General features: G+C 42.8%; 1 protein-coding gene across 1 annotated transcript; it reads right to left on the reverse strand.

The window, feature by feature from the left end:
- Positions 1-902: 902 nt before the first annotated feature.
- LOC120536720 (zinc finger protein 232-like) lies at positions 903-12,584 on the reverse strand. The gene is made up of 3 exons (XM_039765180.1): positions 12,510-12,584; positions 8,378-8,917; positions 903-2,325 (listed from the first exon to the last, which is right to left on the reverse strand). Exons 1-3 carry the CDS (start codon positions 12,574-12,576, stop codon positions 1,163-1,165), a joined length of 1,770 nt encoding a protein of 589 aa, XP_039621114.1. The 5' UTR covers positions 12,577-12,584; the 3' UTR covers positions 903-1,162.
- Between the last annotated feature and the right edge of the window lie 4,492 nt (positions 12,585-17,076).

The following is a 17,076-nucleotide window of genomic DNA, read 5'->3' on the forward strand; positions in this document are numbered from 1 at the left end:
TCCCATGATTATCCTTACCCCATGAGGCAAGATCTTGCATGGAGCTCCAGACCGAGGATGATTGATTGTCATTTTGTATTTCTTCCATCTCTGAATAATCGCACCAACAGTTGTCACGTTCGTACCAAGCATCTTGCTGTTGGTTTTGTAGCCCATTCCAGCCTTGTGTAGGTCTACAATCTCGTCTTTTGATGGCTCTTTGGTGCTACCCATGGTGGTGGAGAGGTTGGAATTGAAGAAATTGATTCTGTGGGCAGGTGGGCTTTACACACATGACTAGTTGAGATCAGGAGTATCTGCGATTGATTGATTGATTGTAATCTGTGTGCCACATGGGCACACAGCCAATACGTGGGAGCCAGAATTTTGGCTGGGTTCTAGGGGGATGAAATCCTTATTTCTCTCAATGATGTGCAAATCAATTTATAACTTTTATGTAATGTGATTTTTATCTGGATTTTTGGTTGATATTCTGTCTCTCTTCGTTAAAATGAAAACTACCATAAAAATTAGAGACTGTTCTTTTCTGTTCATAAGTGAGAAAACATACAAATTCAGCAGGGGATGAAACACTTAATTTCCCCCACTGTTCCTCATAACAAGCACATTTTTTGGCATGAGGAGGTAAAAAACACACAAATGCAGACAACGACTAAGCTGGGATTTAATTTAAAGCCAATATGTCCTAACCACTATGACACCCTAATTTTGAAATATGGAAAGTTAAACTGAAATGCAGGTCAGGTTAACTGTCAGCTCTAAGTTGCCCCTTTGGGGTGGACTAGCACCTCGTTTCATGATTAGTGTCTCGATCCGGCTGGGATAGGATTCACACTACACGATCATTCATCAGATTAAGCAGATCTGAGAGTATTTTTTTCTAAAACATGGCATTCAGCAGCTTTCTGATTTCATAAAACTTTATTACACCACTGAGTTTAAAAATGGGTTTTTAAAAAGATTTGCAATTTAAAAAAAAAAAATTGGTGTTAGGAAGAGAGTTACACAGGGAGATGCGATCCATCATTGTGGGTCTTCATGTGCGATTTCCAAATTCCTTAAAACCATTATTGTCCCAGCGAGTTTAAAAATGCGTTTTTAAACGATTTGCAATTTTAAAACAAATTGGGTCTTAAGAGGAGAGTTACACAGGGAGGTGCGATCAATCATTGTGGATCCTCATGTGCGATTTCAGAGCGGCTAAGTTAGCAAAGTTCCTTTTGCATTGGTCGCACGTGTGGGGCTTCTCTTTACTGTGAGGCTGCTGTTGTTTCTTGTCGTCACTGGGATCTGAGAGACTATTCCTACAGCTCCTTGAGGGAAATGGTGTCTCTTCTGTGTGGATCCTTTGGTGTGTCTTAAGGGTGGATGAGTGGGAGAAGGCCTTATCGCACTGGGAACAAGGAAATGGCTTCTGTGTAGTGTGAAGCCGCTGATGTTTCTGGAGGTCAGACGAGCTGGAGAATCTCTGGCCACAGTTATGACAGGTAAAGGACTTCCCTTTTGTGTGGATCCTCTGGTGTATCTTAAGGGCAGTCAACTGGCTGAAGACTCTGCCACAGTCCAGACAGGGGACTGGATTCTTTATCTTGTGAATCTTTTTGTGTTTCTGGTAGTTTGATTTGTATTTGTACTGCTTTTTGCACTCGAAGCAGGAGAAAGTCTGAGAAACCATGGTTGATGGCTGCTGGGCTTCCACACCCTGTAAAACCCCCTGAGGTGTCCTGTCCACTTCAGCTCCATCATTGGCAGAAACACCAGCTGGGGTGTAGAAGGCCTCTCCAGGAACTGGAGAATGAGGCTGCATGTTAATGACTTCATCCTGCAGAACTGTTTTAGGTATAACCGTCCAAGCTGGCATCTCGACAGGCATGATCTGAAGCATGTGGTAACTCTCTGCATTCGCCCCTCCTTGATCATCTTTGCTTGGATTAGCTTGGTATAGCCAGCAGCTCAATGACTCAGTCTCCTCCTTCAGGGCTCCTAGTTGCTCACTGCTGGTGTCATTCTCGTCATGTAGGCCCATGAGCCGCATGCCCACATGGAATCTCTGAGGTGTTAGAGGTGGTGGCTCCTCACTCCTAAGCACATTTCCCAAGTCTGACCCGGGATCAGAGGTGTCGGAGGGGACTGCGTTCTCCACTTTCACTTGAGCAGCAACCTGTTCCAGAACATGGAAGGCAAGTGCTTCAGGGCTTTCTGTTTCAATGCTGACAGACAGTAGCCAGTCTTTATTATCATGGTGATCATCATCATCATCATCATCACTCTCAAAAGCAGGAGCCAAAGTGGGGTCTCCGGTCTCTATACTGGTGTCCTCCATACCTGTTGCACAAACACATATAAAAACACTGATCAAATGTCTGTTATATCTAATAAGGGGCACAATATACTTTGGGGGTAATATGTGGTTACCTACAAACCCTTTGTACAGCACCGACTCCATCAGCCAGCATACTATTGGCTTTCTGAAAAAGGGACGAGCACAACTATGCTGCAAAGCCATCTTGCTAAATTTGAAATGCCGTGTAAAGACATGGTGCGGGGATGAGATGAGTAACTTCAGACAGCCAGTCTGACATACCCTCCAACTAGAATGCAGGGCTCTCAAACTCTGGTCCTGGAGGGCCGCAGTGGCTGTAGGTTTTCATTCTAACCCTTTTCTTAATAAGTTCACTGCTTTTGCTGCTAATTAACTTCTTTTGAATTAAAAGATTTGTTTCACTGAATTTGTTCCTCATTCCTCTGAATTGCTGGCAGGGCCCTCCTCGCTGTCCTGTTTCACTACGACATGGGCTTTGCCACAGAGGATGGCTAGTAAATAATATATATAATTTTTGGGTGGAGTACCCCTTCAATAAATAATGTGGATGCGTATGACTTGCCAACCAAGGAATGGACAAAGCCCCCTGCCAAGCTAACTCTACACAGCGTTTTACTATTTTATTTATGGATTTATTAATTAACAATATTCTCCGTTCAGAATTTTAAATGTGTTTTTTGAAAAATGCTGACAAAAGAAGGATTTTTCAACATCTTGCAATTTAATCATTTAAATATAATGAAAACAAAGAATCAAAAGGAAAATTGATTTAATTTAAGCAATTTGTACAAAAAAACAATTGAGAAAAAATATTTAGTATTCAGCCAAGTGTTTTCTGAAATCTGGCTAAGAATTTTCATTTTGGTACATCACTAATTGTCAGCCTGCTCATGGTGGGTTCCGGCCTTGTTACTGGGACTGGCTCTTGGACGGATGGATGGACAAAACATTTAATTGGGGGCAGCATGGTGGTGCGTGCTTGGTTCCACTGCCTTACAATTCCTGCTTCACGACTATTCAGCTCTCTGTGTGAAGCTTGCATGTTCTCCCTATGGCCATGCGGGTTTTCTGCAGGTACTCTGGATTTCTGTCCCACCACTAAGACATACAAGTTAGGCTAAATGGCAGTGCTAAAGAGACCCAGTTTTTATTGGGCACTTTGTGCATGTCCTGCTATAGTGTGGCATTTAGCCCAGTGCTGCCAGGATAGGAGATGACTTGGCACAAGAAGGTTCAGTTAACGGATGCCTGGCTGAACTTTTATGTTATTTCTCAATATCTTTCCCCATAGTGCTTCATGTAGGATTGTCAAATTAACTCAGACAGCCATTTACTGAATCTGGTTGGGCCAATTTTAGGTGTTGGTAAAAAGAGCTGAGCACAGCTTTCTGCTCACCGTATCAAGTTAAAATTCAGTAAAATCAGAAGAATGAAAGCAAAGAAGGGTAAGTCTGAATGAAGCATTAGGTGACCTCTTGAACTTGGTGGCTTTGATAACCACAAGGAAAACTACTTTGAGGGGGAAAAAAAAAGGAAGTTTACTTACTCTTCCTACAATTTTGAAATTGCAAGTGTGTGCTAGAAAGGAAGTGAAAGTTGTTTAAAGATGACGAAAAAAGGCAAACCGTTTTATGTGTAAAACAAATTAGTAGAAGATAATTAAAGTCTCTACAGATTAAATCATATAACAACAACATTTATTTATATAGCACATTTTCATACAAATAACGTAGGTCAAAGTATACACGTGTTTAACAAATCGGTGTCTTTATGTGTATACAAGATGGAATTCATATTTTGTGAAGTTAGTAATGCATTTGCAAACATGGTGGCACAGTGGAAGTGCTGCTCCCTCACAGTAAAAAGACTGAGGATCGAAACCTGGGTGTTCACTGTGTGGAGTTTGCACGTTCTTCCCGTGCCCCCTGGGTACACCAGTTTCCTCCCACAGTCCAAAGATGTGCAGGTTGGGTAGAATGGCATTGCTAAATCAATCATAGTCTCAGTGTGTGTGTGTGTGTATATGTGTGTTTTCACCCTGTGACAGACTTACGCCCTGTACAGGTGCACCCTATGCTTGCTATGCCATGCAGCCCTGCCCTGGATAAGCAGGTCAGATAGATGGATGTAAAGATTTACGTGTAAACCTGTCCCAGCACTCTGAGCCCACACTTATAACATCCTCAACCCCATTGGCGAAGGGGTGAAGTGGTGGCTCTGAGACTAAGGATCTGCGCTGGCATCCCAAAGGTTGCCAGATTGAAACCCCATCACTGCCAAAAAGAGATGCTACTCTGCTGGGCACTTGAGCAAGGCCCTTAACCTTCAATTGCTCCAGGGGCGCTGTACAATGGCTGACCCTGCGCTCTGAACCCAAGGGGCATGTGAAAAGATGCATTTGTCCTGTATAACTAAGCATGTAATAAATAAAGAATTATTATTAATTATTAAGAATTATTGTATTGTATCAAACTTAAGGTTGTGGAGGTTTCAACCCAACTCAGGTGAGAACCAGGATGGGACGGGGTGCCCATCCATTACAAGGCCCACTCAGACCCACATGGTGCCAGTTCAGAGTCACCAATTCAACTAACCTGAACATCTTTGGGATGGGGTAAGAAAACCAGAGGGAAACCCACGGGGAGAACCGGTAAACACAACAGAGACATCGTTCAGGCATGGAAGTCAGACACAGAATGTCCGATCCTGTCCAACATGTCACGTTAACATTATCATGTTAACTCAAACTTTTTGCGTAGATGTTTTGGCTATAAATATCAACCTGCAAGCCTCACTCAAGAAACAGAATCAGTTCGCTCACATTTAGGGCAACACACTGAGTGACATGTTATTTTAGAATCTTATCCAAAAACAAATAAATGCGATCAGAGGCACACTTTAAAAGATTCTCTAACATACAAAGAATCACGTCCATTCATTGAACGAAGACAACCAAATCTTTAAGACAGTGTCGAAATGTCCTCTTCTCAAAGATACGTGCATTGGGTCCAACTTGGCCCCATTTAAGCAGGAGTGTGGGCTGCGTGGCACCTCATCCAAAGTTTGTCAAACCTGTACACTTGAGACAGAGAGTCAGATAACCTGGGGGTCTGTCTGGGTCTGACAGTAGATTAAGACTGCCCCATGTAGACAAGAACCAGGGGGCACACTTACACCAGACCACTTTAAAGTCGCTATTAAAGTTAACCTTTATGTCTACAAAATGTGAAATAAAAACTCCATGCAAATACACATACACTTGTGCTTGAAAGTTTGTGAACCCTTTAGAATTTTCTATATTTCTGCATAAATATGACATAAAACATCATCAGATTTTCACTCAAGTCCTAAAAGTAGATAAAGAGAAACCAGTTAAACAAATGAGACAAAAATATTATATTTGGTCATTTATTTATTAAGGAAAATGATTGAATATTACATATTTGTGAGTGGCAAAAGTATGTGAACCTTTGCTTTCAGTATCTGGGTGTGACCCCCCCAATAACTGCAACTAAACGTTTCCGGTAACTTTGATCATTCCTGCACACCGGCTTGGAGGACTTTGAGCCCATTCCTCCGTACAGAACAGCTTCAACTCTGGGATGTTGGTGGGTTTCCTCACATGAACTGCTCACTTCAGGTCCTTCCACAACATTTCGATTGGATTAAGGTCAGGACTTTGACTTGGCCATTCCAAAACATTAACTTTATTCTTCTTTAACCATTCTTTGGTAGAACGACTTGTGTGCTTAGGGTCGTTGTCTTGCTGCATGACCCACCTTCTCTTGAGATTCAGTTCATGGACAGATGTCCTGACATTTTCCTTTAGAATTCTCTGATATAATTCAGAATTCATTGTTCCATCAATGAAGGCAAGCCGTCCTGGCCCAGATGCAGCAAAACAGGCCCAAACCATGATACTACCACCACCATGTTTCACAGATGGGATAAGGTTCTTATGCTGGAATGCAGTGTTTTCCTTTCTCCAAACATAACGCTTTTCATTTAAACCAAAAAGTTCTATTTTGGTCTCATCCGTCCACAAAACATTCTTCCAATAGCCTTCTGGTTTGTCCACGTGATCTTTAGCAAACTGCAGACGAGCAGCAATGTTTTTTTTGGAGAGCAGTGGCTTTCTCCTTGCAACCCTGCCATGCACACCATTGTTGTTCAGTGTTCTCCTGATGGTGGACTCATGAACATGAACATTAGCCAATGTGAGAGAGGCCTTCAGTTGCTTAGAAGTTACCCTGGGTCCTTTGTGACCTCGCCGACTATTACACGCCTTGCTCTTGGAGTGATCTTTGTTGGTCACCACTCCTGGGGAGGGTAACAATGGTCTTGAATTTCCTCCATTTGTACACAATCTGTCTCACTGTGGATTGGTGGAGTCCAAACTCTTTAGAGATGGTTTTGTAACCTTTTCCAGCCTGAAGAGCATCAACAACTCTTTTTGTGAGGTCCTCAGAAATCTCCTTTGTTTGTGCCATGATACACTTCCCCAAACATGTGTTGTGAAGAGCAGACTTTGATAGATCCTGTTATTTAAATAACACAGGGTGCCCACTCACACCTGATTGTCATCCCATTGATTGAAAACACCGGACTCGAATTTCACCTTCAGACTAACTGATCATCCTAGAGGTTCACATACTTTTGCCACTCACAAATATGTAATATTCGATCATTTTCCTCAATAAATAAATGACAAAGTATAATATTTTTGTCTCCTTTGTTTAACTGGTTTCTCTTTATCTACTTTTAGGACTTGAGTGAAAATCTGATGATGTTTTAGGTCACATTTATGCAGAAATATAGAAAATTCTAAAGGGTTCACAAACTTTCAAGCACAACTGTAAGTACCACAGAGGCAATGTCATGGTTGGGATTTCATTCTGGCGCTGTGATACTACATCACCAAACACACCATCCTACCCTTAATCATTGCATCACTGCAATGCTAACAAAGCTAACAAATATTGAGATACTTTACATTCTTGCTGGAATCGCCCCACCGGATGTGAGATGGATAGTAACAAGCTGGGTTGGAACGGTAAACCAAGTCATGGACCCCCAACACATGCTATATGGAAACGAACCGCCAAGACAATGCTGGAAATCACAGAAGAGTTTTCTGACAAAAGCTGACGAACTGGAGCAGTCTCGGCATGTTGACTGCTAGACGGCTGATAACAATGGACAACACCATATGGAGGAACTGGAGCTGAATGACTGCCCACTGGTTCTGATCATGACTGGATGACATGAAAGGCATTGAACAGATTATGAACAGTTGTTGACAGGTTGCGAGTCAACATGTGAAGGTGGGAACTGTCCAGTCAGCCTAAGAAATGAGAATGCGGACATCAAGTGATGGAGCACCTACTCTAAAGTTTATTGTTATAGCAGCAGTGTAGCGAGGAAGCTCTCGCTGGTGCTAACCAGATGTCAGTAGCCTGTGCTCACAAATGGTGGAAGGAGGTGTAGAAACACACTAGGAATTAATTCAGTTTGTATTGGTTTGATTTCAATCATGATAATCATCTGTCATAACCTGTCAATTATAAAATATGCCATACAGCAGGGCTTCTAATTTGCCTGTTGTGTCCGAGTATAAGAAGTGAGGCTCCTGTGTAACAATGGTGGACTTGGGTTCGGCTAATCCTGAAAGGTGTACTCTCACTCATTTACTCTTCAACAAGAAGAGATGAATGATTATGGAATACATAGACATGCATATGGACAACATGGCGGTGGTGGCAATGCTGCCTCTCACTCAAAGTCTGCCTGGTTTTGAGGAGATTGCATGTTCTACCCCAAGTCTTTGTGGGTTTTGCTCTTCTCAAAGATGTGCCCTAGAGACTCTAAACATCGATGTGTTTGTAACTCTATACTGTGATGGACTGGTATTCCATCCAGGGTTGGTTTCTCCCTTACATCTGCTACTAATGGGAAAGGTTGTGACTCCACTAGCAAAGCCATTCAATGGACAGATGATTGGACAAGTGTGAACCGTGAAGCCAGCAGTCAGCTTGCTCTTATTTTCAAACTTACCTTGACCTCCTTTCCAGTTTCCCCATACATGAGTGATAACTGGTAGATTCTGCATCTGGCCGTCTCCATCAACAGATGTCACCCATTTGTCCCCCTCCTTCTGATCCAGCAGGCTGGTGCCAGCACAAGGGGAGTCATCTATCCTATCTTTACTTTCTGAATATCTGGAGGATCCTCTCAGGTCTCCACTCCCATGACATCCAGAAGCTTCCAGGCACTGGGCTCCACAGCTTGTCTGTCCCCGCACAATTCTTAGTTCCTGCCGAGAGATTTCCAGCTGCAGCTTCAGGCAGGCGATTTCTTTCTCTTTTCTGAGGAGCTCTACCTGGAAATCAGCGCACTTGTTGTCCATCGCTTCCATTAATTTATTTAGCAGGACGTCCAGGGCACTCTTATGGAAAGCCATCTTCTGCTTGAAGGTGGCGGTGGTGAGTTGCTCCGACTTTCTTGCCATGGAATCCAACTGTGAGATGCTGTCGACAGATTCAAGGAGAGAAACTGAATCCAGCCGTCTTCGCATTGGATTAATGGTGGCCAGCGCTGTTAATAGAAAACAAGACGGTGAAAACCTGAGTGGCCGACACCTGTGAGTCACCCGGAGGTAGACTCTGGTACTGGTACAAGGTGCAAGCATTGAACTGAACATCACCATTTATTATTATCCATCCATCCATCCATCCATTATCCAGGGTGACCGGGGTCTGCTGGAGCCAATCCCAGCCAACACAGGGCGCAAGGCAGGAAACAAACCCTGGGCAGGGCGCCAGCCCACCTCATGGGATGTGCACACACACACCAAACACACAGTAGGGACAATTTAGAATCGCCAATGCACCGAACCTGCATGTCTTTGGACTGTGGGAGGAAATTGGAGAACCCGGAGGTAAACCCACACATAGACACGTGTTTTTGAAGCAAACCTAGGTCTCCCAACTGCGAGGCACCAGCGCTACCCACCACGCCACCATGCTGCCCCATTTATTATTATTAGAAATGTAAATTAAATAACAGATTGTAGAAATTTTACACCAAAATGCAGTTCACAACATGAAGATCTTATGTTAAAAACTGAAAGTGTAGGCTGTTTTACTTGAAAGCAAAGGTACTTAATTTATGCAGTTATTGGTTTTGCCTAATTTACAAACAGCACAGTGGAGCAATGGCTAGCACAGAATTGGGAGTCCAGATCCCAGGGTGATCACGACCTGTGTGGAGTTCATAAGTCAGGTCTCAAAGACATGCGGCTCGGGCTAAAAAGAGACTCTTAAACTAGTAGTATGTGGGCGAACGACACTCGCGGTGGGCCGCTGTCCCTTTCACTCTGCTGGTTCCTGCCTTGTGCCAGATGTAGACAGACTGGGCTTCAGCTTCAGTGGATGAATATTCCACAACAGTTTCGAACCATTTCATCTGTTTGCTTACGAACCCACTTAGTTCAGCTTTAAGGTGCAATAAGCCACATACTAAAGGATACCTGAGACTCGAGAGTGTGGCCGTCACTTACTGATGTGCACAGGCCTTCATTTTAGAAGCAGGACGGGGCTTTCTCAACTAGTCAGTCATCGTCCAACCCGCTATATCCTAACTACAGGGTCACGGGGGTCTGCTATACAAAGAGGACTGTTTCATTTATGTGAGGTAGAATGCCCAGAGTAGACCAGGTGGTCTCGTGGTCCGGAATTCCTGCAGATTTTTTTTTTTTTTCTCAGGCCGTCTGGAGTTTTTTTTTTTTCTGTCCTCCCTGGCCATCAGACCTCACTCTATTTCTATGTTAATTAATGTTGACTTATTTTTCTTACTGTGTCTTGTATTTTTCTATTCTTCATTATGTAAAGCGCTTTGAGCTACATTTTTTGTATGAAAATGTGCTATATAAATAAATGTTGTTGTTGTTGCTGCTGGAGCCAATCCCTGCCAGCACATAGCGCAAGGCAGGAACAAACCCCGGGCAGGGCGCCAGCCCACCGCAGCTCTCTCGACTAATACCAACCAATTCACCGAGTGCATGAATTTCTGTACCATATGCTGTTCAATGGTGCTCAACAGAACAGAAGGGAGCTTGGATTGTTGACAATGAAGGTAATTAATGAACGACCAGCCAACAAATCATTCAGCAGAAGTGTGTGAAGAAACGCAACTGGGGCTCCTTTATACCGACATAGCCTGTATAGTGCCTCACTGGGACTGGCACTGCCAAGTCGGACATTTTCTTTCTTTTTAATTTCCTTGCTTTATAGTCATCCTGGCATCTCTCAAGGCCAAAGTGTGTGTGCATATTACTTTATTTACTTAGTCATCTACTTAATTATGTAGTTATTTATCTAAAGAGCTTCTGTAAAGAGATGCATTTCCCACTGGGGACAAATAAAATTCTCTCAATCTTTTTTTGTTACAGTTACAGCCTCACGATTGTTTTAAGTTTTTAATAAATGTTTCATTCATTTTTATTTATATACTATTACAACAGTTTTTTGAGCAAAACAATGCAGACTGGCGGGATGGTGACGCAGTGGGTAGCGCTGCTGCCTCGCAGTAACGAGACCAGGGTTCACTTCCCGGGTCCTCCATGCGTGGAGTTTGCATGTTCTCCCCGTGTCTGCATGGGTTTCCTCCTACAGTCCAAAGACATGCAGGTTAGGTGCATTGGCGATCCGAAATTGTCCCTGGCATGTGCTTGGTGTGTGTGTGTGCCCTGCAGTGGGCTGGCGCCCTGCCCAGGGTATGTTTCCTGCCTTGCACCCTGTGCTGGCTGAGATTGGCTCCAGCAGACCCCCATGACCCTGTGTTAGGATCTTGCGGGTTGGATAATGACTGACTGACAATGCAGACTACTGTAATTTAATGTGCTTAGTAAATAAATATATTTCTTTGATTTAACACTGTAGGGGCACTCTTAAAAATCCTGAATCTTTAAAGGCACTTTCTGGTTCTTTTTTTTACTGGTTTGTATGGTTCCTTGTAGAACTACTGCTTGACCAGGCACCATTTCATTTTGGGACGGGTTCTTTGTTAGTTAGTATTTCTGAATATGTGGGGAAAAAACTGAAACCTTTAGTGTATGTTAATCTATTAGCGTCCTGCTAGGCAGCCTAAGAAAAACTGAACTCACCCTAACGATTGTATTCAGCAAGAGTCCTTTTAAAATCATGGCCTGCTGGTAGTTCACAAATCTGTTTATTGCTATTTACTGTATGGAGCCTGTTGCAGATCTAAATAAATAAATAAATAAATAAAAGGTTCTTTCTGGAACTGTCATGTGGATGGTCATTGTGAGAACCCAAAACAGTTCTCTTGTGGCATCGCCTTGAAGAGGTGCTCTGGCGCCATCTTTTAAACTGTGTTCTGTACTTCCCATTAACAAAGTAGCTCAACAGCATATGCAAAGAACGCCATTAGCCCTTCTTTTATTTCCTTCAATCCGCTCACCGACTAGAGAATCGAGGGAGGAACACTGGAGCAGAAATGTAAAAATACAATCTCTGTTCAGAACAAAACAAAATGAAATCGTTTCCAATCCCTGATGCAAAATGTCAGAGGTCACTTTACATCTACTGAGCGATGTATTTAATCTGTGCCAGACATGCGCAGCAATGCATGGAAAGCTGAAATATCCATCTCTGATGCTCACAAAAAAACATTTGTGAGTAGTAAAGCAAACTATTTACAGTATTAAAATCTAAATATAATATATTTAATTATTAAAAGGTCAGCAGTATTCCCTGTCAATTAAAAAACCTAATGACATATTCAAATTCCCTCTGAATTATAATTTATGGTACTTGTGCACTAAACAAACGGCGGTGAAACGTCCCCCACAAGTACCGAATTTATTTTACTAATAAGCTATTTTACTCATGTATTATAATTTCAAATTATGCAGTAACTGATGTAGCCTATTGTGTGAATTTGATATTGTTACAATAAAGGTAATTAAAAAAAAACACTGGAGGAGAGGCTCTATTATTTCCCCACCTAATAATCGGACGAGGAAAATAAAGCTAACATTTTAAAACTTTCCGCTTGTATTTCTGCATAGTTTTAGTGTACCCAAAGTTGCCCTCCACCAACAAACATTTTGAAAAGTACGCTGAGATTCTCCAACTTTGTGATCGAGCGCAAAAGTAAAACGTACCTTTAAAAATGCGGGCTCCAGAGGCCGCCGGGTCAGGAAATGACGTCAAGACACCGTAACCTTTCATTTCTGACACCTGTCTTGTGAACACAAGGACAGGTACCTGTCAATCATTTCGAAAACCACGCCCTAAATGAATGTGTCCGAGAAAACGTCCCTTTTCCTAATAAGTCGGCGCTTGTCTATCGCGAGAGAGACGACTTGTGAGAGCTCACTTCACTGTGGAACGGCGGTCAAGGCCGTTTATTTCATTGTCCATTTATTCCAATTCAAATCCACGTAATATAATTCAGTACAGAGTTAAGTATATAGGCTAACTCATTCGTTTTCCAGGTCTGTTTATTCCAGATTAGCATTAGCTGTAGCCGCAGGCTATCATTAGTGTCGGGCAGGATTCAACCCTGGAAGGGACGCCTTAGTAATTTTTAAATAATCAGCCCTCTCCCAAAATGCATTTTGCATTTTAGTAAGTTCGTAAGTAAAGCGGCAAGAGTCGCTGTTCAGCAGAGACGCTTACTGTGCACATACAGCATACCGTTTCTGTTTTACTGCGTGGTGTGTTATGTTTTCTTAAATGCTGTATTTTTGTGCTTATAAGAGCTTCTTATAAACGCTATGCAATCATTTTTTTTTCCTGACTCGAGAGTATATCATATAAAGTTGACTCGTTTTAAAATGTAGTTATCCAATACATTGAGCTTTTTCTTGCTTCCTCGTATTTCTGTACCCGAAAAACACTCATTTTTAGACGATTTTTAAAATCGTATTTTGGGTAGGAAACCAAAGCCCTAAAATAAAGAATGATCAGAAGGGCTATCAACCGATCCCAGGGGTTCACCCCCATATGGAGACGAAAAGGGTTCAAAGTTACTCCTTTTCATAAAATTTCGAACAAAAAAGGGGGATCGGTTATAAAGGACTGTGGAGTGTCGCTTTATGCCGTTTCGAGGCTGTTGATCACGAATGTAGTATTTTCGACATCTGATTCTTTAGTGGTGGTCCTGGCCCCGTAAGAGCCACTTCCAGAAGGTGAACAGTAATACATTTCAAACATAGGCTGGCGTTCGTAAGACATGTAATGATTTACTTCAGTGGAAAGAAGTATAAACAAGAATAGTTGCATCAGATTTTTGGAATACTAAAATATGTGGTTCAATTTAAATGTCCATCCATCCATTATTCAACACGCTATATCCTAACTACAGGGTCACGGAGGTCTGCTGGAGCCAATCCCAGCCAACACAAGGTGCAAGGCAGGAAAGAAACCCTGGGCAGGGAGCCAGCCCACCGCAGGGCACACACACATAGCACACACTAGGGACAATTTAGGATCTCCAATGCACCTAACTGGCATGTCTTTGGACTGTGAGAGGAAACCCACGCAGACACGGGGAGAACATGCAAACTCCACACAGGGAAGCGAAAACGGGTCTCCTAACAGTGCTACCCACTGTGCCACCGTGCCACCCAATTTAAATGTTTAAAGTCTAAATATTCACGGCAGTAACAGAAATGTCATTTTCACCCTCTGATGGGTGTCCTTAGAATGCTAGATCCCTAGTAAAATATCAAACATAACATATTCGTAAGCACTGACGTTGAAATAGTCTAACGCGATATCCCACACACTTTACGCTAAACTGGTTCCTTTTCAGCTGTTAAAGAATGACTATTTATACCATTTGTCCATAGTTTTGATTTTTTTTGCTGTTTTATTTGAATGAACTTCATTATAGGTAACTGGTGTGGTTACAGCAATATATTCACGTTTAAACTATAGGACACCTTGCCATTTCAATTATATACACACACTAAGTCTCGTGTGGGGTGAGACACATGGAGAATGTACAAATCCCCCAAAGACAGAGATCAGGCTATTATTCTAAGTCAGACTAACCACTGAGCCACTGTACATATTAAAGAAATGTATTAGATACATATTGCTGCACAGTGGTTTAGGGCTCTCGCTGTCAGTTGAACATCTGGAATTTTCTTGTGTGACTGCATGACAGTCGGGCTAATTTGTAACTCAATACAGGCCGTGGATCAGGCTGTGCAGACATGTGACCCATGGCTGTGCCTGTCCTTCCATCCATCCATCCATCCATCCATTTTCCAACCCACTGAATCCGAACACAGGGTCACGTTGGGTCTGCAGGAGCCAATCCCAGCCAACACAGGGCACAAGGCAGGAAACAATCCCAACCCACAGCAGGCCTGTCCTTCCATTCCTGCATTATTCTTGGTTTTGGTACAAGCAGGCATTTCCCTGGCATCAAATGACAAACCAGTCTTTAAAAGTAAAGAATTTCATCGCACTGAGTATGTATATGTGATGATGTTACTATCCGCATACAACCTCAAGGCGGGGTAAACAAGTTATAACACACAAGTGGTGTAAGCAGATTTGACTGTCATTGGGGGCGGCATGGTGACGCAGTGGGTAGCGCTGCTGTCTTGCAGTTAGGAGACCTGGGTTCGCTTCCCGTGTCCTCCCTTCATGGAGTTTGCATGTTCTCCCCGTCTGTGCGAGTTTCCTCCCAGTCCAAAGACATGCTGGTTAGATGCATTGGTGATCCTAAATTGTCCCTAGTGTGTGCTTGGTGTGTATGTGTGCATGCCCTGCGGTGGGCTGGTGCCCAGCTTGTGGTTTGTTTCCTGCTTTGCGCCCTGTGTTGTCTGGGATTGGTTCCAGCAGACCCCCCGTGACCCTGTAGTTAGGATATATTGGGTTGGATAATGGATGGACTGTTGGTTGGACACAATGTTTACACTGTATTTCAAAAATAATTCATGCCTCTGTTTTCAGCCAACCAGGTTACTGTAATGCACTCCTAACAGGACTACCTGAGAAGGACATCAATCAGATGCAGCTAATTCAAAACGCAGCAGGAAGGATCTTAACCAATTAAAGAATATCTGAGCACACCAGTCTTAGCAGTTACTCCGGTTACCTGTGTCCTTTATCATTGATTTTAAAATACTAGAAATGGTATGGAAAGCTTGGTACAACAATTTGGAGCGATTGTCCTCTAAAAATCCCAGTCATTATGTTAACTTCTTGCTAACTTATGGTCCAGATCTAATTATGCAACTTTTAATGCAATGCAGGAAAACAATACAAGAGAAAAGAATTGTTTGAAATATCTTGTAATAAACGAAAATGGACTTGCATTGAATTAATTCACTGATTTTCCATGTAATGTCCCACTTGTCCTCCATTCAGTTGGATACAGGCTCGTAGTAATAAACTTAATAAGTTATAGCGTAATGAAAATTGCTTAATTACATCTGGACCACCCTGATCTAAATCCGTTAAGTAGTTCTGTCATGAAAAGCAGACAGACATACAGACGTTGGATTTTATATATGTAGAGATATAAAAGAACACTAAGGTTTGTGTGTTGTGATAGACGGCCGGGGACCTTGCCCCACCGGTAGACCTGGAGAAGCAGGGGACCGGGAGAGGGGCAATTCCCACCCTGGGACACAATATGGCAGCCCTCTGGGATTGCATGGGAACCACCCTGTCGGGACCCGTGGCCAGGATAGTTCCAGAACTATGGACTTCAGCACTTCCGCTACACCAGGAAGTGCTGCAGGAAGGTCATCAGGGAGCACATGCGGGTACATTATAAAAGGGGAGCCGGAGTCGGGTGGCAGAGGACAGAGCTTGTGAGTGGAGGAGTGAGGGCGGCAGAGAAGAAGGAAAGAAAAGACTGTGAGCAATAGTGCTGGTGGGTTGTGCACTGTGTGTGAGGTGCAAAGGACTGTCTAGTGAAGAAACAAAATAAAAATGTGTCTTTGGACTTGTGTGTGTCATGGTGTCTGACTGATCTTCCACAGTGTCCAGTCCCCTCTGGGCAATCCAATTGGTCAGTTTGGCTTTGGCGGCGCAACAAAAGAGTGAAGTACAAGTGCGAGATGTACGAGGAATACAAGTGTATGAGGCATGCTGGGAAAGATGGCAAGTATAAAACTGGGTATTTGCATATATTTCGGGTACTCAACAATTCTTCTACCCGGTCCCCCTATTTCAGGGCACCATAATGTTTGGGACAATTGGCGTCAGAGGCGTTTGTGATTATTCAGGTGTGTTTCATTGCTTTATTGGTGCAGATACCCTTAAGTGAAAGTTGGAATTACATATGCACTTTAATCACATCTGAATCGTTTGATTTGTAATTTAAAACTTGGAGCCAGAGGGGTAAACCAAAGAACAATGCGTCTTTATCCCAAAACAGTATGGAGGGCCCCATATATATCAGACTGAATGGCAATTCAAAATTGGCCATTCTGAGTAAAATTTTGTGCACCATTATGATCGATTCCTACCCTGTCTACCGTCAGTTCCTATTTGCACCAAACACTGCCAAAATAGGCTCCAAGAACTCCACACGAAATGTTATAAATATTCTTAAATCAATTTAGATTACAATTTAGGTTATATACACCTGCACAAAGTCCTATGAAAATTTTCCATTTTGTTCCAAGTTGCAGGTAATTACACGTCAAGCCTTATATGATCAGCAGCATTAATAAAGGAAAACAAGTGACAATGCCGGCC

This window comes from Polypterus senegalus, chromosome 10 (assembly GCF_016835505.1).
Source record: "Polypterus senegalus isolate Bchr_013 chromosome 10, ASM1683550v1, whole genome shotgun sequence".
NCBI lineage: Eukaryota > Metazoa > Chordata > Cladistia > Polypteriformes > Polypteridae > Polypterus > Polypterus senegalus.

What these genes read in the sequence shown, in the direction of transcription:
- LOC120536720 (XM_039765180.1), bottom strand. Translation starts at nt 12,576, where the DNA reads ATGAAAGGTTACGGTGTCTTGACGTCATTTCCTGACCCGGCGGCCTCT. An exon ending in TGGAGCCCGCATTTTTAAAG is followed by an intron (nt 8,918 to 12,509) that starts GTACGTTTTACT and finishes TTCTATTAACAG; the next exon opens with CGCTGGCCACCATTAATCCA. An exon ending in AAACTGGAAAGGAGGTCAAG is followed by an intron (nt 2,326 to 8,377) that starts GTAAGTTTGAAA and finishes TTTGTGCAACAG; the next exon opens with GTATGGAGGACACCAGTATA.